The 21766-nt window shown below is 38.1% G+C and overlaps 1 protein-coding gene across 2 annotated transcripts; it reads right to left on the bottom strand.

Annotated features, from left to right (window-relative positions):
• Window positions 1-559: 559 nt before the first annotated feature.
• On the bottom strand, window positions 560-21510 carry CCNH (cyclin H). Of its 2 annotated transcripts, none has more exons than XM_082725843.1 (9): window positions 21155-21510; window positions 18609-18731; window positions 16338-16411; window positions 15092-15302; window positions 10255-10418; window positions 6813-6883; window positions 4269-4380; window positions 1281-1356; window positions 560-727 (listed from the first exon to the last, which is right to left on the bottom strand). In XM_082725843.1, exons 1-9 carry the CDS (start codon window positions 21269-21271, stop codon window positions 689-691), a joined length of 987 nt encoding a protein of 328 aa, XP_082581969.1. In that variant the 5' UTR covers window positions 21272-21510; the 3' UTR covers window positions 560-688. The 2 variants fall into 2 exon arrangements, with proteins under 2 accessions (XP_082581969.1, XP_082581970.1); XM_082725844.1 differs by having other exon boundaries at window positions 1296-1356; window positions 21155-21490.
• Between the last annotated feature and the right edge of the window lie 256 nt (window positions 21511-21766).

Genomic DNA, 21766 nt, shown 5'->3' with positions numbered 1-21766 from the left:
AGTTTTGACACCGAATGTACAATTCTCGACTATCTGCAGACCTACAGCAACTTAATTTTTTATCTAGACCACTACTCAAGACTGTGTGTTTATTTGATTTCTTCTTTAGAACTTACTTGGTAGTGTTTTCAGGTAACTGAGGACAACAAATACTGATTATTACTACCCTGAGTAACTAGCTTTTAGTTTCAGTTGAAGCATTTGACAGGTGAGGTACAGGAGTATATATAAGAAAGCTAAGTATACTACGATGACATCTGAGAAGGCATTTATAAAGGTTTCTAGACATTCCCTAGCAGGTTTAAAGGTGATTACTTGGTTTAATTTTTTTGTGACCTTTTTTGGTGCTTTTCCTTAAAAAAAAAAAAAAAAAAAAAAGTTTGCTGCTTTTATTTTGTTTAAAACACTAAAGGCAAATAAATTACAGCTTTGGCTACTGCAAAAAGACTGATTTGGTATTAGTCATGATGGGGCAAGACTATCTAAACCAGGTGCTATTCTGGCTCTTCTCAGGGGTTTTATTTCACATAAAGCTAGCCTGAGAGAAAGGAAAAAAATATTTAAATAACAAATAGAAAAGTTTAATATATTTGATGCTTTCACATTATTTCTTTTTTCAACAAAGTTAAATGCCAGATGCTTCATCCTTCTGTTGATTAGTTAGCACTGGAAAGTCTATTTCAAATGGTTAGAGAGAATCTACCAGGTCATCGTCAGTCCATTCTTCCTAAGAAGGAAAGAAAACGTAGTAAGAATAACATTATACTGAAGAGTAACAGCACTATTTAGCTCCTTACCTTTCAGGAAAATATTCTTTTACTGTGATTATAGGAAGGTAATAAGCCAGGAAAATTTGTAGTAGTTCAATCTTACAGTACTATGGTTTGGTCTCATAAGACTACACTGACAGGAGTAAAGGTTACAACTGTGACCTTCTGCCTCTTATTATTAATATATATCTGACAAAGTACAAGTTTTCTGAAAAGGGTATGAGAAGAATCCTTGGAAGTCAAAAACAGAGCAGAAATTTAGCATGTTATATCTATTTCTGTTGCCTTCCATAATTCTTCATCAATTTACCATTACACTGCTTCAGAACAGGGTAAGAAAGAAGTGAGAAAAATCCCATGATAAGAAGAATATACATAAAAAAAGGATGCAAAAAAAAAAAATGAAAGCTTCAAAGCCCACGCCTCTGTAATACTTGCATTCTGGAAAAATAAAATCTTAACAGTATGGTCAGACTAGATTATACAATAAAATTAATTTTTAAAATTTACCTTTGGAGAACATACCTCTTCATGTTTGGGTTTCTTAGAGACATAATCATCATCTTCATAGCCTTTCCTCTTCTTCCTGTAATTAAGCAGCCATCAATAAGTAATCTAAAACTGGCAACAGAAACTATAAACTAGCAAGGATATATATATATATATATCCGTATAATTATATATATGTACATATATAATACATATATCTGAAATAATATATATTTATATATATATATTCTAGCAAGGCTATATGAAATACTGTGTCTGTGTGTGTATATATATATATATATATCTACTGAAGAACAAAGGTGTGGAAGATGTAAAGAGATGCATTATGGAAAGGAAGACATTATCTTTCTAATTAATCTCTATGTTCAATGCAGTTCTAACTAAAATCCTAATAAAATTTCTTATTGAAACTGTCAAGTATAACTGATGTGCAAGACTATGCAAAAAAAGCAAAAGAATGTGAAAGAATAAAGTGTGGGCCCCTTGTCCCAGTTATCATCAAAACACTATGTATGAAAGATAAAGTAATTTATGGTGTGGTATTAGCAAGAATTAACTGGATCAGTGATCGAGCAGATAGGCAAAAAACAACGATGCATATATGTGAATTTATAAGGAATATGTAATTGGGGAAAACTATGGCTTTTTAAAAAAACAGCTAGGTAAGACTTTTTTAAAAAAAAATTAGTGTTATGACATGTGTACCTCACATCATTCATAAATAATTCTAAATCGTTTTAACAGATGAACACAAAGCAAAATAAAGATTAGCTTTAGGGTTAGAAATGGTATTCAAATGTAAAAGCATAAAGCAGAACGTACATCTCCTAGATACCATCAAGTTGAAAGACACGATAAAACAGCTGTAGGATATAGGAAAAGACAAATATATAAAGAACTACGGATCAGGAAGTAACATCAAAAAATGCACAAGGGTTGTAAGCAGGCAATATCAAAGAACTACAAATGGCTGTTAAACTAAAAACAGCAATGTCTCATAGTAATAGGGAAAATACAAATTAAAATACCAATGTGATTCTGTTTTCTCACCCAGCCTGACAAAAGTTAAAGACTGACACTCCAACAGTTGTACAATATGTATGAAAGCATTCATAGAGAAAAAACCACTTATTTCATACACGCATGCAGAGAAAAGACTGGCAAAGGTATAAACCAACTAGATACTACCTCTGAGGTCACAACTGGATTTGGGTTTTGGTCAAAGAGAACTTTGGTTTTCCTGTACTGACTTCAGTAATGACAACAGAGTTAACTGTTTGTGTCATGAAGTAATGCTTGTCACTGTGGTCCACAGACCAGTCATGAACCATTTTCAGTTTGCAGTAAGGTGAAGTAAAGAAACAGACTGTTTAGAAAATTTTACAATAATTCCATCGATTAATTTTATGACTACTAAAATCTAATAAAATTTCAACTTGTGTTTTGTGTATTTCATTCTAGTAATTTGTTAGTTATTGCATTTTATCTTGGATTATTTTAAAATCCTTTTTTGATAGTCCGAAAAGCAGCCCCCGCCAAGTACTCACAAAAATGCAGAATTTGCTTGATATAGTAAAAAAAGCACATAGCAACTTGGAGTAAGAGGTACTCTGGCAGTTAGCAATTTTGGATTATAGACCATTCATAGTTAACCCAGCTAGAAGGATAAATCAGTAGTCGGTGGTATGATCCAGAGGGTGATAAATTTCTTTATATGGTCAATATAAATATTTCACACCTTGTAGGCTGTACAGTTCACTTGTGTCACAACTACTTGACTCCTGCTGCAGCGTGAAAAGACCCACAGACAGTACACAAACTAATGGGCATGTCTCTGTTCCAGTACAAGTCTTTGTAAAAACAGGTAGTAGTTCACATTTGGCCTCTGGGCCAGTTTGCCAACCTTTGGTCTTAGCCGACTTCAAAATCAATGTGAAAAGAATACAGTCGGTTCTGCAATACTTTGATTTATTCAAGTTGACATTTCTTTACTTCTCTGTAACCACTCTTCATTCCTGAGTTACCACTGAAGCCCACAAGTGAGATCTACCAATTTTAAGTTCTATGCTGAGCCATGCCTTGCAGTGACAGCTACGATACAATAAAGTAGTCCCACATTTTGCATGTTTCATAAATCCTTGGATAGTCTCCTGTGACTCTGTAAAGAATGTGAGCCACATGTACCTGGATCTGAAGGCCACAGAATACTGTCCTGGTTTCTCAGACATTATGCAGTACAGTATATTCACCAATAACAGATCAAAAACTTCTCAGATGCATCTTCACTGTAAGATGGCAGTGTTAACTCCTACTAAATATTAATAAGGTAGAACTTTGGAATCAGAATGTATTCCATAGAAAAAAAAACAACAGTTTTCTCATTACCATTCCACACCCCTACCTTAAATTCCTAAAAGATGAGATTTGAGAAGATCCTTCAATTTACAAAGCACAAAGAACCCCAATTCTGTGATTTCCACATTCAGCCTACAAATCAGTGAGAGACCTTATAGGTGTTCCTTATGGCTGCCAAGAAAATACCCAAGAGCACATTTTCCTACTTAATCTGTCTTCAATTTAAAGTTCATCCCTGAAAGAAAACAGGCCAACTTTCCCTGCTGTAGCTAACAGAAGTAAATCTGAAACAGTATGCTTTTTCTCTCAGACAAGGTACCAGACCTCCAAAGAACCCAAATATTAAAAGACAGTAGGAGGTTTGGAGATTCCCTAGGAAGACTCTAGAGGTCCCTTGAGAAGTAACAGACAGGGCCTGCAAGCCAAAGAATACATTAGTCACATAAGGAGAAAGCCAAACTTCTGTCTGGTGTTTAATCCTGTTAGAAAATATCCACTCGATTAAAGACAACCCAACTTAATGGGGTAGTCATTTTTCTCCACAAAAGCAAACATTCACCAATTAAGTGACTTTTTAGGATGAGCTAGCCTCAAGAACAATTCTACCCAAACTTAACACCCCCACCTACTTACGTAATTACATTAAGGGCAAGCTCAGCAGAGTGACATCTTTCCAGCTTCTGTTTCAGAACAGCAACTTCTTCAGGTCTGGGTGGCTCATATTTTTTTACCAAGTTTCTCATACCTATGTGGAGATAAAAAAGATTTATACTAGATAATAAAAAGTCCTGTTCCTATAAGGGAGCTAAGTATTTTCCCAACTTACTATGGGAACAATAACAGAACTCTTGAAATGTGATTATTACCAGCATTTGCAATGTTCTGCATTAAAATCCAGTAAATACCATACTTGTAGTAATTATAGTGGTCTCCTGCTTAGCCCATATCATATACAGCATAAAAAGAAGCATGTTCTTCAACCTAGTCAGTACTTTTTCCAAATCCCACCATGGTCACTTTTTCAGATTTAAGGGTTTAAAAATCCATGATTCAGTGAACATCCTTTGTTCTCTGCCAGCTGTATTTATAACATTCTGTGCTACAGATGGTGGCCCAAAGACTGTATTTACAAAGGAAACCATTAGGTGACATGTAATAAAGGGAGGACACTTAGTAAAAATGTATCAATGATCCTTTGTTTCAAAAAAATACAGCACCTAGACAATAAAGCATCACCAAGAAAACAAAAATGTCCTCCTTAGGCTAAAAGTGAACTACTGTGTCAATGACTTTCAACTGCCAAAATGTCCTCTCCCCTGGTCTGTTCGTATTATTCAACTGCAATAAACCAAAGAATGTTAAGTCTCAGGAATTTTTAGGGGAATGGTGAGAGATCCAGGGCTTATTAGCCAGCCACATGTGCCAAACAGGCAGAGCTTGCTGGACTGTAAACAAAGCAGTGTTTTCAACTGAATTAATACTTGTGGCCTGATTATCTTTGTTTCGAAAACTTAGGAATAAGATACCTTAATATTGTTACAGCGCTGAGTGTTCTGTCAAAAGCCATAAAACAAGTGGAGTAAAACAAAGGAACTGAGAAGAAATCAGTCAAAAGCTGTTAGCTGTATGATGATCACAGTGGGTTATCTTTAAGGCTCCTTTTACCTACTAAATCCTTGATCCTAAGATCTCTGGCTGAATCACAGCGTTGGAAGTGCACCCTCTAGTGGTTAAACTGAAGACCTACAGTTTTATGATTCGTAAATCACAAATCCATCACTCCCAATTGAAGGAAGCCCTCAAGATCATTTCAAGCAGAGAATCAAGAAATGTTATTTACATGCCCTGAAACAGCTTACCTTCTGAAATATAAAACATATAAAACACATTTACTACCCTCATCCAAGATCATGATTTTTAATCTCATTCTTATTGGCTTACCCAGTATTTCAGCTACATATTTAGTTAACAAGGACAAGTAGCACAAACACAAGGGAGACAAACACAGATGACTTTTAACTCTAATGCTTAGTAGCTATGAGCCTTCAGGGATACACAAGCAAGAATGAAGGAAGGAGAGGGGTGGGTAGTCTCTACTCACCCATTAAGACAGGGTTTCTCAACACTGGCACTGCCAACAGTTTGGGCTGGAAAAATTCTTCATTGTGAGAGGCTATATTTGTTTTCTGAGTCAGCTATTAAAAATTACTCTAAGCTCAGTAAGTCCTGAAACAACAGAAATGGATTCTCCTTTCACAGTTCTGAAGCCCCAGAGTCTGAAACCAGTTTCACTGGGCCAATATCAAAATGTTAGCAGAGCCCCATTCCCTCTGGAGGCTCTAGGGGGAAATCCATTTCTTCCTGTTCCAGCTTCTGGCTCCCAGCATCCCCTTGCTTGTGGCCATATCACTCCAATTTTTAAGGTTTGCATCTTCAAATCCTTCTCTGTGTTTTGTCTTCTCTGTCAAACCTTCCACTGCCTTTCTTTAATAGAGACCCCTGTGACCTGGATATCCAGGATATCCATCTCAAGATCTTCAAACTGTAACCGCTTTCTAAGGTAACATTCATGGTTTCTAGGGATTAGGACATGGGTATCTTCGCGGAGTCATTCTTCAGCTTATCAAGGGACTACACTGAATTATAAGATGTTTAGGAACATTCTTCTACCAGCTAGATTTGAGTACTAGCCACTCCCCCACCCCCTAAGTTCTGACAGCCAAAAGTGTCCCAGACATTGCAAAAATCACACCTAGAGAACCGCGACTTTTGTAATACCAACATGACTAGCAAATAATGGGAACTAATTAAAGCTGATTACAAAACAACCCCAAATTTAAGTATTATCTTTAATTTGGTTCCCCTTAGATCTTCTCCTGTGCCTGTCATATATCTGTGTATACTTCAAAAGGACTGTTTTAAACCTGAACCCTTTCTGAATCTTCTATTTTCACTTTCCTAATAAGTTCTCTATGTGTACAAACTACTTCCTTTCATGATCGCTCTACCTGTTCTCCATCGATGAATGTATCCTTAATGCCTCCATGACCCAGTAAATCAATGAAAGTAAATCTAAACAACAATCTATATGATTGATACCTGAAGTTAAATATCAAGATGATATTTAGAAAGTAGCTTCGTAATAGAACATTTTATAAAGTGTCCTGTTTTACTTACTTTTCATTATATCTAGTAACTGTGACAAGCCAGTTCTGTTCTCTTTCAGCATCAGACTTTCTGACAAATAACTGGTAGAAAAAGGAAAAACATTTTAATCTACTGAATACATACCACATCTTGAGAAACATGACATCATAAATTAGTTTCCCCCACGTTCGTTTCACAAGGACAATTTTAAAATTAATTTACATTAAAAGTATTAAATAACAATACTTCGAACTCCACAAAACTATATACTCTAACTATTATAGTCTTAAGGATTTAATACAACTTAGTTTAAAAGACGTTTAATATCCAAATTATTTTGCCTAAATTTTGTAATATGTAAACTTTCAGAGGGAAAATGGTTATGAATACAACATAAATGTTAAATGTTTTAATATATAAACTCTATGAATCTAACTTCATTTTACAATCTGAATAATTTGAGTAATTGAGCAATTTGAGCAATGTGAGTCACAGGCACAGACAAGTCATGATCTTGTCCCCTGCCCAAAGTCATAAAGCTAGGAAGTAGCAGAGCTGGAACATGGTACTAGTAAGGATTCTCTCTTCCCTTAATAGCAAGTTAACTATAAGTGCTCTTCTTGGGACTAACAGGTATTCAAACCAGTTAAGAATATCCTCATGCTTTGGGGTGCCTGTTTGGCTCAGTCATTAAGCATCTCCCTTTGGCTCGGGTCATGATCCCAGAGTCCTGGGACAGACTCCTGCATCAGTCTCCCTGCTCAGTGGGGAGCCTGCTTCTCCCTCTGCTTGTGTTCCCTCTCTGGTTGTCTCTGTCAAATAAATAAATCTTTTGAAAAAAAAAAAAATCCTCATGTTTTGCAAATCTATTACATCTATAAATCAAGGTAAAGTGTTAATACTTTTCCATAAATGGATGTAAAGCCTCATTATCATTTTTCTGGCAACCAATGATAGCAACATGAAAATAATTTCTATATTTAAATATTTAGCTACTCTGAACTTGATATATAATTGATAAAAGCCCAAGTGAACAGACTGTGAAGGCATAAGTAATCTTTCAAACACAAGTAGAAAGAAATTATTAATTTCTCTGGAAAACGGCAAAATGAGTAAAATGGTGAAATACAGTTAAAACAGACAATTTTTTAGGAAATTTTGTTGCCTTCTTTTAAACTATCCAGATCATTTAAATGATCCTGCATGTTTTGATAGCTAAGTTTGATGTTAACAACTTCATCATCTATGATGGGAATTAATTTTAGATATAAGAATCAACAACTCCCTTAATAATATACATTTGTGGTTATCAGTAATTCAAAATGACTATTAGTCTTTTCCTTTCTTTTTTCTCCCAAGCCCTCACACTTGAGGCATTTTCTTTTGTTTCTTTTTACTCTTTCTTTTTCATTTCTTAAACATAAGAGCAAAACATTTAGTTCTAAGAGTTAGCCGACTAGACTCTGCCTCAACGAACTTATAAGTCAGCAACTCAATCTCAATACTGAATTAGAATTTTAATATTTTGATTAAAAAAATCTATAAGCAAGCAGGAATATTTAAGAAGTCAAGCTAGGAGATGAAACATAAATCGAAATCCAGTAAAAGAGAAGACAACTCAGAACTAACAAAAGAACATCCTATGAGTATTAATCTAAAGCGTTACCCAGAATATAATAGCACAAGGGCTTTCCCTTTCTGAAACCAGCAATAAATGTAAAGGCAATTTCAATGTGTCCCCGGAGTTTGCAAAGTAAATCAGAAGTTAAGAATGATTTACAAATACTTCCTCAAAAGGAAAAGAAATGCCCAACTCTTCACAGTCCCTGAGAAATTCAAAAGTGTATTTAATTTGTCATGAGCCCAAGTTACCACAGTTTCAGTTTCAGCTATCTGAGATTGTAACGACACCTCCAAGGTGACATAAGCTTCATCCCTCTCCGTAAGAATCTCACCACTGGAGAATCTGCATACATACGGCATCGGATATGATGCTTCTATTCAGACATCTGGCTATCTAACTTGCGGAAAAGAGGCTTTCTTCTCTTAGAGAATGGAAGCCTCACATCTAAACTCCACGGATATCAATAATCTGCTGTCTTTCCTAACTAGAACAAGGACTGATAGCTTTGTTCATTCTAACCGTACAGTGCATGGTACAGAGAAGGCACTTGATAAAAGTTTTGTTTAGTCAAATAAATGGAGGTATAGATCACTTAGGGATTAAAAGTATATATTTATGTACATTTGGTGAGCTGTGTTTGTGGAGAAGAGGCATACCATGAATTAAAAACAAGCCCACAATCCCTTATCTTGCATTTGTTTTTAAATTCATAAACTGTTCAAGTTTTGGAAAGGGAACCTAGAGAAAGTACCAAGAAATGTGCAACAATGCAGTGATGTCAGGGGATGTAGCCTGTTACCGGTACATTCGTATTTCTGTAAGGAAACACAGAAATACTCCTGTTAAGCTGAATAAAGACTAATCACATCTGTTCATGTTTGCTACCACCATTATCCATGGATTTTGAAATTTTGGATGAGGGGATTACAAACACGGAGAACAGCGTAAGTTTAGAAAATCTTACCTTTCTCAAGATTTTTCTAGGACTAAGATCAGGCAGAACTTCAAAGGTCACAAAGAAATTATAAAAATTTACAAAATCTAATTTGCTACTAGCCTGTGCTTCAGTTACAAACCAGTATGAAAACAGTGTTTAATTAATCTGTGCACAAGATACTGCAGAGAGTCAAGGTTAATTCAGGTAAAGGGCTCGTCGCAAAGCCCGGTTCTCACTGTGCATTTATGCATCAGCTGTAGGTGTCTACAGCTCAGGTGCAATTCATATGGACATCCCCTGAAGCATTACTCGTTCTACAGATCTTTACTGAATGCCACATGCCACAGAGGTTCCACAGCAGGAGAAGAACAATAAATCAGGCAGACATATTTGCCGAGCATGTGTTGGTTAAAGTTCACAAAACTACTCTGTTCACTCTTTACAGACGGCTCTATTAGTCTTTGCAGGATCACTTGATTTACTTCTACATTGGTCATAAAATGGATCCTCTCAGCTCAAAGACACTCAATTTTTAAAGACTTCTTTAAAAAGGTGACAGGGCACCTGGGTGGCTCAGTCCCTTAAGCATCTGCCTTTGGCTCAGCTCATGATTGCAGGGTCCTGGAATCAAGCCCCACATTGGCTCTCCCTTTCCCCTGCCCCTTTCCCCCTACTTGTGCACTCTTGCTCTCTTTCTCAAATCAATAAATCTTAAAAAACAAATAAAAATTAAAAAGAAAATAATCTTAAAAAATATATAAAAGGTCATTTCATTTTTTCTGTTGCCCTCGCCAACCCTCTGAAACACAGTACATATAAAGGACTAAGTCACAAACTGAATAGCACTTAAAAATTCACTCTCTAGAAAGGGAAAAACTGAGTCTGATCAAAGCTAAAACACAGATTAATACCTTTCCATAGTAATTCCTGCTCGAGAGGCACTAGATAAAATGGCAGTCAGGGCAATCTGGGAAGGTGTGTATAAAAGGTAAGCATCCGTCAATGCAATTCTATTAAGAAAGTCATCAGCTGTTTTCCTCAACATCTCTGGATTCTCCATCATGGGATAGCGAGTCTAGAAAGAAAGTTTGCAAATGAAGTCACTTCTGAGAGTTAATGCAATAATAATAGTTCAAAAATATTTATATTAACAAGAAAATGCTTAATACAGGATTCTTTTGTTTACAAAAGTAACACCCCAGGGGTGCCTGGCTGTCTGCACTGGTTAAACACCTACTATTGATTTCGGCTCAGGTCACGATCTCAGGGTCCTGAGACTGAGTCCCCTGTGGAGCCCAGTGCTCACTCAGCAAGGAGTCTGCCTGAGATTATTTCCCTTTGACTCTGCTCATGTATGTTCTAATACATAAATTTTTTTCTTTTTTTTTTAAGATTTTTTTTATCTATTGACAGACACAGATCACAAGTAGGCAGAAAGGCAGGCAGAGAGAGAGAGAGGAGGAAGCAGGCTCCCCACTGAGCAGAGAGCCCAATGCAGGGCTTGATCCCAGGATCCTGGATCATCCCTGAGCTGAAGGTAGATGCTCAATGACTGTGCCACCCAGGCGCCCCAACTAATAAATAAATCTTAAAAAAAAAAAAAGTAATATCTCAGCTTAATCTTTCCATCTAAGATTGTTTTGTATTCAGCATCAGAATGTATCAAAAGTGTAATCATTAAATTCTGCATGTTTGAAGGATCTGTTTTTCCTTAGTGACTTTCAAACTTTTCTTTTTTAAGATTTTATGTATTTATTTGGCAGACAGAGAGATCACAAGCAGGCAGAGAGGCAGGCATGGGACGGGGGGTGGGGGAGGTAGGGGGGTGGGAAGCAGGCTCCCTGCTGAGCAGAGAGCCCAATGCAGGGCTTGATTCCGGGATCCTGAGATCATGACCTGAGCCGAAGGCAGAGTCTTAACCCACTGAGCCACACAGGCTCCCCTAAACTTTTCTAATCACAACTCATAATAAGAAATATATGCTTTAAGATAATTTATCTGAAGCTCCCAGTATAGGACTTGGCACTGTTCTAATTTACATTAATCCGGCTCTTTGTCCTTTTCAACCTGAGGAGGAAGGGGAAGAGAGGTTTGAAGCAGACCTAAGAAAGGCACATCCCAAGGTAAAGGCTTCCCAGGCAATCCACCTTGGATTCAGCTGGAATTCAGCCATTTAGGAATCAAGGCACCACCTCATCTACATTTGAAATTTCTGCTACTTAAAGTTTACTTTTGGGAAGTAAATGGAGATGGGGCTGGTTTGTTTTGATTACAGAATTATTTTTAAAATCTGCCCAAGAAATACAGATGAGCCCATATTCTCTGAAAACTCTTCCTACACTGAACTCTAAATCCTAAACCCTTAGATGTATTTCAGATATCCACATTCAAGTCCCAAGGCACTAAAAAAATCTCTTCTACACTCAACAGAATACTAAGTCAACTGTACAGTTACACCCGTGTCGTATTATCCAGAAATGCCTGACCTCTGTTATGAGAAATTCAGACATTCCACTATGACCACAGTACTCCTTTCCCCCAATATATTTGCTCAGTTACTTCACAGCTATTCCCCAAGTTCCTCCTCAGATCCTTTGGTCCTTTATCCCTTTATCTGTCTACTTGCTCCCTCTCATCAGCGTCCGCTGATCCTCACTTCCCTCGAGAATTCCCTGACCCATTATGCTGCCAACATATTTCAGACAAAACTTTAACAACGGCTGAATTCAAGTAGTTTTCTGCTTTGTAACTATATCCACATTTCTGGGTGCTGCAACAGAAAACAATACCACCAAGGAGTCTAGTATTATTACTATAAATTCAAGTTCACGGACTTCAGGAGGGCTCTCAACCTGCCTAACTATGATAATATTCCATAGAAAATTTTTTCTCCCATGTGTCACTGTGTTCAACATTTTCCACCTGTCTCAATGTCTCGTAATTTTCAGAAACTCCATCACTCTTCTGCCTTTAATGAAGAAAGACACTCCCATTTCCTGTCAGCACCAATCCCCAGGAATAATACGGTCCTCAACCCATGCTTACCTCTATCCCTCTGTTCAAAGAGCGATTATTCTCTCAAGGCCAATTATACTTTGCTTTCAATCCCATGCCAGTCCCTTCCACCTTACTCCAGAGACAAACTTGAGCTACTTCTTTTTCTTCACTTCTTCCTTTAAGCTTTCTCTCATTACTAGCTCTCCACATCAGTTTCTTCCACAAAATAAAACACGAAAACCATCTCTCATCTATTTCTAGGAGTTCCCCTATCTTCTTAATCAATCATCTTTTCCTACTTCAATAATCCAGCTGTTTAATCCAGGTTATAAATACTTGTTTTCTCACCTGCTATCTATTCCCCAACTGGCTCCAATCAGCTTCCTTCCACCACATTCAATGGAGACTAATTTCACAAAAATCACAGATGACCCTTCTGGCACTAAATCTAGCAAACATTATCCTTTTGCTTCTATTTTGCCTGAATTCTGGACAGGATTAGAGAGTGACGCATACTCGTAAAAGTATTCTACTTCACTTTTCCAGAAAGTCCTACCTCTCTGGATATTCTTCAGTCTCCTTAATAGCTTCTTATATTTCTCTGAACTACCGTTTACTTATTGAAAATAATTTATTTTTTGGCATGAGTGTGAGAACATGGGTGAGGCAGAGGTGGAGGGAGAGAATCTTGAGCAGACTCCATGCTCGCTGAGGACAGTGCAGCTTGATCTCATGACGGTGAAATCATCACCTGATCCGAAACCAAGAGGTGGGCGCTTACCTGACTGAGCCCCCAGGTGCCCTTCTCTACCCTTTAAATGGTCCGTTGGGCAGTCCACTTTAAATTTTCTGGGAGCAACAACACCCAAATCTATACCTATAGCTTTGCCATCTTCTCCCACCTCGTGACACCCTTGATGCTTGAAGGAATTGGAAATTATGTCTCAAACCAGATTCATCAACCCTGAACCCTCCACTATCAACAAATCTGTGCTATGCCAGTGTTTTCTGTATCAGGGAGTGAACGAACCACCATTACCTATATGCTTAGGCCAGAAACCTGGGGGTTCTTCCTCTGTTTTCAATCTCTTTATGAAATCAATCATCAGACTCTAGTGATTCTGACTAGTATCTCTTAAGTCCAGGTAGCTCTCTCTGTACTCACAGCCACTATAAGTCAAACCAACCACCATCTTTTGCCTAGACTACTATTTTTTTATTTTTTCAGTGTTCCAAGACTTATTGTTTACGCACCACACCCAATGCTCCCTGCGATACATGCCCTCCTTAAATACCCACTGCCAGGCTCACCACCCTCCACCCCTCCCCTCCAAAACCTTCAGTTTGTTTCTCAGAGTCTATAGTCTCTCATGGTTCGTCTCCCACTCTGATTTCCCCCAACTACTTCTCTCCTTCACCCAATGTCCTGAGTTATTCCTTATGCTCTACAAGTAAGTGAAACCATATGATACTTGACTCTCTCTGCTTGACTTATTTCACTCAGCATAATCTCCTCCAGTCCCGTCCATGTTGATACAAAAGTTGGGTATTCGTCCTTTCTGATGGAGGCATAATACTCCATTGTATATATGGACCACATCTTCTTTATCCATTTGTGCCTGGACTACTCTTAACAGCATCTTACTGTATCCGTTCATTGATTCTAATCCATTCTCCATATTATGCCTGACACATACATACGTGCAATAAATAGCTGCTGCAGATTTTAAACTGCAAACTACAACACTGCCCAGACTTAAGCCTTATGCAGGTCCTGTTGCTCTATTCAAAATCCTCCACAGTCCAGGACTCTACCTTCCACTCAGGCAGCACTCCGTGGCAGGCTTTCTCCTCTATCTCTAAGCTCCATTTAGGTTCTTTAGTGCATCACAGTTTCTTCAATTTGGACCTTTGACCAAAGAAGTCTCTCTAATTGGGATGTTCTTCTACTACCGAATTCCTCCTCTTACTCTGATTTTCACTCTAAATAACCCTTTCTCACAACTATCTTTTTCCTCTCAATCTGCCATCCTGTTCTAAAGTATCCCTTCCTCCTTTGGCACTTAGCACACTGGATATATGATTATCATTCCCATTAGACTGTAAGACCTATGAAAGTTGAAGATGTTCTAAATCCTTAAGCACAATGTTTTGGCATATGGTACATACCCAAATCTGGCCACTCAACTGACATGAATGAACCAGTTTGTGACTTCCACTTTGACTTCAGTCACACTATCCAAGTCCCCTTTCAGGGGCCAAACAAAACAACCTGAGTTGCTTTTGTCAATGCTTATTTCCTTTTATTTTTGATACCTCCCTATTGATTCAAGTTTGCAATGCACTAAAAATGTTAATCACTTTGCAATATTCTAGTTAAAATTTATGTGGTTCTTTAAATGAGACCCATGGCAGTATACTTCAGAGTTAGAAGAATAAACTTAAGTCTTCAAAAGCATTACTCCAAACTGACAGTGGTCCTCATTAGAGTTCTTAGACAAGTATCTGCAGATCTACTAAATGAGCAGCTCTGGAACTGCAGCCCAACAATCTGAGTTAACAAACCTTCCAGGTAGCACTGAAATTTGAGAGCTATAGCACCAGAGGTCCAAGCTGAACTCACATTTCAGATGAGCTTATGTTTTAACAACTAGGATGATTACAAGTGATAATAAAATTTTGATTTTTCTGGCTTAAGAACTAGCAAAGGTGTATATTCTAATAGTTAATTTTTTCTATCAACAAGATTACCTTTAAATCAATGAGAAAGCCCTCAAACGGTCTATATGGATTGTGGACAATAAGGTGGAAATTAAGTTGCTGTATAAGTAGTAGTTCATATTCCAAAATCTGTTCAAGTGCCTTTTCTTGTCCAAGAGGACTCTCCCGCAGATTTCCAACGAACTGTGGACTAGATACATTGAATTCATCTACTTTGCAGGCCAAAAATGCACAAGTGAGCCTAGAGGAAAAAAAATAAAGGGATGGGAATGGGATCACTACATACTTTAAGAAGTATCTGAATATTTTATTAATAAAAATAAGTTCTAAAAATGCCTAATATTAACAAGTGACTATGCCAGACATTGCAGGAAATTTATTAAAAAAAAAAAAAAAAAAAAAAAAAGAAGAGTTTTCTGTTCAAGCTTTTATCCATTAGAAGACTGTAATAGGATGAACTGTATAACCTTGTCACAGCATTCAACCATTATTGACTTAATGGCAGTTTCATATAGTTCAACATAAACATCTGGAAAAATAACTGCAGAATAAGAGTACTTTGAATCATGAAATGTAGGTGGAAGAACACAATGGTATACACAGATGGAAGAAAGCAGGGGAAGCCAGGGAAGACAGGTAGGTTAAAGGAAGACTGTGGAAGGCCATCAGTAAAATCTCTGAAGGCATTTCATTAGAGATTATTACCTCGGCAACCTATGAAACTCTCACGGCTACTACCATAAATTTCAGAGAGAGCATCTAGTAATAAAATTACCACAAAAATCAAGATTGGAAGTAACAAGGACCTGACCTAGACTGGTAGAAAAGAAAATGAAAAAGGGAGAAAATAAACAGGGACAATGTGATTGAGAGCAAGCTCTTTGACGAGTCTCATACTAGCTTCATATTTATTTCCAATGGACCTTTGTTCAATTGAAATGAATCTGGAGCTACAAAAATTGTAAACCGATTGATACAGAAAGAGAGGAGGTACCACAAATGATTCTTGGAGCAACAAAGAGAAGAACGGTACCACTAACAGAAAGAGGTATTAGGGAATTTAGTTTTAGAAAAACACAATTTGAATATGGACAAGTTGAAGTTCAGATACCATCAGTATTACAGGGAGGGTAGTACTATAGATGTATAAGGAGTATAAGGATAGTATAAGTTCAAAACAGAATGCAACTCTATTTACCCTTTATTAAGAAGTCATTTAATCCACACAAATAAAGGTTTTCTTAAATGAAAATCAGTAAGTTAGAATTATACTCACATTATTATCCGGGGGTGATATTCCATTACTGAGTTATTAAGATAGAAACGCTTGAAATACATACAAGCTGTACCCTAAGATAAAAATAATACATTATCAGAATCTAGTCTCACATACATGTTAAATTTTATTCAAAACATTTTTTAAACTAACTCATGCAGAGATTTCTTTGAAAAAGTTACCCATACAAAATACCAAAACTTCTTAATTCTTTTTTAATAAAATAAATTGTGATGAATTACCATGGAAATGTTATAGCCAAAAGACCCTTTGTTGTCCTTCCTCACTCACCCTGGTTACCCTTCCTATGGTCACTGAATGACTTAAAAAGTTTGTGTGTGTGTTTGTTTCAGACTTCAGAGTAACAAACACCAGCTAGATTAGAAAAAAAATCGAGAAACAGACAAATATTCACAGCTTAACCCGTCAATCTGGTGGAAAAAACTGACAGAATTAACACAGTTGGGCAGTAAGCCTTCTCTCTAAATCCACTTTGGATCTGTGCAACAGAACTATGATCATGTTGCCAAACTAAACAATAGAAACAGCACCTACCATTTTACTGACTGAATCCCATAGGCAAGACTCTGCGTCAAGCATCAAGCTATCATCTTGCTTTAATCCTTACAACAGCTTGGTGAGGTATGGCTATCTCCACTTCACAGAGAAGGAAACTGACCATCAGTAAGGTCTTGTTTGGGGTCACACATATAATAAGGAACAGGGATGGATTCAAGTAAGACCTGCCTGTACTTTTAACCATCATGTCATTTGGCTAGAACCAATGAACAGATGTTTATCTATTTTAAGTTAGAAAAAGTTTCCTTTTAAATATTTTAAAAGTTTAGCTTTGTCATTCTTTGTGAAACAAAACAAAAAAAAACTTCATCAGTTTTAAATAAGCATGTTATATGAAGACAAATTCCACAAATAAGTTCATGCAAGAATTCAGTTTCTTCATCTGAAAAAACTCAGTAATAAATTATTATTATGTTATAGTTCTTCTATCAGAAAAACATGGAACCAAATCTAGAGACAAATAGTTAAGTCCATCTAAAATTCTTTATAAATCTTTCATCTCTCAGATGAAGGTCGGGTAAACTAAAAAAATCAAAAAATAAAAACAAAACAAAACAAAAAACAAACAAAAAAACCAAAAAAATACTGTATTTTTGAACTTGGTAATTTTTTTTTTTTTAAAGATTTTATTTATTTATTTGACAGAGAGAGATCACAAGTAGGCAGAGAGGCAGGTAGAGAGAGAGGGGGAAGCAGGCTCCCTGCTGAGCAGAGAGCCCTATGTGGGGCTCCATCCCAGGACCCTGGGATCATGACCTGAGCTGAAGGCAGAGGCTTTAAACCATTGAGCCACCCAGGCGCCCCTGAACTTGGTATTTTCAATATACCTCAATTTTTTTCAACTTTAAAAATGTAGATTATTTCCTGAGGTGTTATTCTCTATTGAGTCACAAGTTATTCACTCCATACAACTTTAAAAGTTAAGATAGACTTTCACTTAAGACAGACCTTCATATTTGATATTCACAGCAAACCTGTAAGATAATTATGAAAAAATGTTTTATAATCCTCCTCTTTTATCTTTCAGCTTTTCAACCTCAGTCTATGTTCAATAAATAAGAATACACACTAAAGGAACAATTTCAAGGACAGTGCTTTAAGTCCCTATAGCCACAAAACTCTAACTACCTGTTTCTCCTCACCACTGCCACAACACAGTAACCACACCCACACAAATGAAGTCCTCAGAACCATACATCTGAAACAAACACAAGACAATTTTTTACCCAAAGATAAATCTCCAGGTTTATCTCCTAATCAAGGTTTAAAAACTTCTATGGCATGAGTCTTAGCTGGGGCATCTGACTGCAAAAGATGATTGAATGACTTATTTCAAACGTGTTTGTCAGATTTGAAAAGACACTAGTTTATGTTCTACTCCCCGTTCATTAGTCATTAGTTGGGAACCTAGAAAGAAAGTAGTATTTTCTTTCTCTGTAAAATGAGGATGTTATGACCTGTCTAGCAGACCTCAAAATTCTTTTGACAGTGAAATGAGAATGAAAATACTTTGTAAGAAATGATACAGGAATTCTTAAGTTAAGGAATTTATCAAAAAAATACACAAAGTGACAAAAACGTGAATACATAAATTTGCCTAAAGTGGGCAGAGAACTGAGTTACATGTTTAGAAGAGTTCGGATTTCAGAGGTCAGCTAAAGGACATTATACTTGATTACTATCGTAACTTACCACAACAGATCTTGGCATTGCTGGCTTGAACACCGAACAGAATTCTAATAATCTCTTCTCATAGTATTTGCAAAGCACCATTTCTTCATGAGGCTCAAGAAAGACTGGATCATTTGGAAGAACCTTTAGACCAAAAGTTACAACAAAAGTTCAATGAAATGCTCTTAAAATACTTTTCTCTGTCCAGATTAAGTTTAGTTTGTATCTCCAACCAAAGGGAAATATGCCAGATATCATTTTCTCTTTATAGAGCTGCTAATTATTATACAAAATAGTTTTAGTGAAATATTTGCTAAACTAAAACTATAACATCATTTCATAATTTCTTAGACTGTCAGCTGGACATTTGCTTCATTAGGGTAAAAAGAATCATGACAGAGGGTGCACACACTCACTAATTTGATGTCAGTTATAAATAAAAAATAAGATACATACTGTCATTGACTGTCACTAAGTGACACAGGTTGAGGTAAAAATCGACAAGTGTCTCAAGGATGATTAGGACACTTAAAATACTCCCATTTGTCTTTTAAACTCTCCACAGAATACATTAGATGATTAATATTACAACAATTTTACAATAAATATCTACTAGGCAGGTTTTTTTTTAAAGATTTTGTTTATTTATTTGAGAGAGAGAGTGAGCATGAGAGGGAGAAGGTCAGAGGGAGAAGCAGACTGCCCACTGAGCAGGGAGCCTGACACAGGACCTAATCCCGGGACTCCAGGATCATGACCCGGGCCGAAGGCAGTTGCTTAATCAACTGAGCCACCCAGGCGCCCCTTAGGCAGTGTTATTATTGAATTAATTATGACTACCAAAAACAAAGTATACTGAAGTCCTGACCCCCAGTACCTCAGAATATGACCTTATCTGGAAATGAGAGTTTCTACAAATGTGATTAGTTAAGATGAGGTCACACTGGAGTGCAATGGGCTCCTAATCCAATATGACTGGTATCCTTATAAGAAGAACATGGGAAGATAAAAACACAGAGAGAACACTATGTAAAGAGGAAGAAGCAAAGGAATACCTAGGGTTACCAGAAGCTGAAAGAGGAAAAGATTCTCCCCTAAAAACTGCAGAATATTCTGACAACAACTTTATGCTACACTTCCAGTCTCCAGAACTGTGAAACAATAAATTTCTGATGTTTTAAACCACCCAATTTATGCTATTATTTTTAATGTTAGGCCAAGGAAAGTAATACTAATACAAACCTATTTTATAGAGACAGCACGGGATTACGATTCAGAACAGAAATGGGTTCAAAATCCTGGGTCTGCCGCTTACCAGCAATGTAGTCCTGAAAAGTTATTCAACCACTCTATATCTCAGTCTCCTCAGCTGTAAAGCAAGGACATTAACAGCATCTACCTCATGGGATAGTTGTGAGGATTAAATGAGCTAGCACTTACTAAATGCTTAGAATACTGCCTGGTACACAGTACAGTCCTTACTACTTCCTGCAGCACAAGAATCAGGGGGTATGAAACAGACATGAGTTAAATGTAAAAAGTAGCTCAGTACCAACAGGTCTGAAACATGGAATCCTTGCTAGAGGGAAGCTTGTACTACAATGGATGGTGGAACTTGTGAAAGAAGAGTAAAACGGCGGGGGGGGGGGGGGGGCGGAGCACCTGGGTGATTCAGTGGTTAAAAGTCCGCCTTTGCCTCAGGTCATGATCCCAGGGTCCTGTGATCAAGTCTCACATCAGGCTCCATGCTCTGCGGAAAGCCTGCCTTTCCCTCTCTCCCACTCCCCCTGCTGTGTTCCCCCCCCCCTCTCTCTCTGTCAAGTAAATAATTTTTTTTAATCACTTTTTTTTGTTTGTTTTTGTTTGCGTCCGAGCTGTAACAGAAAGGACTTGGCTGGCTGAACCAAAGTCTAAACCATGTTCAGTCAATAGGTAATGACGGTCTCCTACCCTCTCCAATCCATTCACCACCAGGCTTCCTGAGATCTCTTTCTAAAACAGCATCTGAAAGGCTAATTCCCACTTAAAATCTTTCAAAGATTCCCCATCTCCTCATCATAAGTTCAAATTCCTTACTTCCGCTTACAAGCTCCTGGTCTATAGCTTCACCAGCCTTTCAAGCTCCTCTATTTGAGCTTCTGCCACACAATCCGGAGCATTCGACCGAGCCGCCCTCAACCCTGCAAGTTCCGACCTCCCACTTTGCACCTGTGGCTCTGTCAGCCGGGACCGTCCTCTCTCCCCCTCTCCATCAACTCGCGGGAAAAGCCTTCCCCTACGTATCCGCTTAACTAATAAAAAGCTCTAGTCCCGCACTACGATATCAAGTCTTTTCTTCGCCATGTTACTGATTACTCCTCTGCCATTTGACTACGTCCATGGCGCTGTCGGTCTCAGTATCCACAACACCTGGCAAAGTACTCGCCTGTTTATTAAATAACACGCCCCGCACTCCGCAGAGGCACGGGCAGCGGAGATGAAGGAGTGTGGAAGCCCCAGGGAAGGCAGGATAGAGAGTGGGGTGGGCAGCAGCTGCTCAAGAGTTTAGAGGCCGCCCGACTCCTCACCTTCCCGTTGGCCACCGCTTTGCATTTGAATTTGCGGTTGGCGTCCGCCCGCAGTCGCGCCAGCTGCTCCTCACTGGCGAAAGTCCAGTGCCGCTTCTGGCTACTGTTGTGGTACATCGCGAAAGCCCAAAGCTGGCCCCGGGAGTCTGGAAAAAAAGACCCCACACGCCACAACACCGTGAGGGGGAAAAGGCACCTAAGGCATAAACGCGAGCCCACGGAAACCGAGGGCGTGCTTTCGGCCGGCGCGGACGCGTTGACGTTGAGATCATGTGATGATTTCCGTCCGCAGTCGCGTTTCCGGAGCGGACTACGAGGAGAACAACCCGTGGGTCCGCCCAGCCGGCATGTGGGCGGAGCCTACGGGTATACGCCCCCTTTCCGTGAGGCTAGGCCCTAGCTCCGCCCCTTCCCGACAAAATTTAAAGGAGAAGCGCCAGGCAGGGATGTCCAAAAGAGGGGGAAGGTGTGGTTACACGGACGTCGACGTGAACAATTTACGTGGAGTAACCAGAAGTGGGCAAAGGACCTGGGAAATTGTCAGCTTTCAAGTAGGGTGTTTAGAGTACGCCTCACTGAAAAGGTGACTTTTGAGAGAAGGCTTTAAAGGTA

The sequence above is a fragment of the Mustela nivalis genome, assembly GCF_964662115.1.
Source record: "Mustela nivalis genome assembly, chromosome: 3".
Taxonomy (NCBI): domain Eukaryota; kingdom Metazoa; phylum Chordata; class Mammalia; order Carnivora; family Mustelidae; genus Mustela; species Mustela nivalis.
Note: the sequence above shows the minus strand (reverse complement) of the source record. Positions and strands in the feature narration are given on the sequence as shown.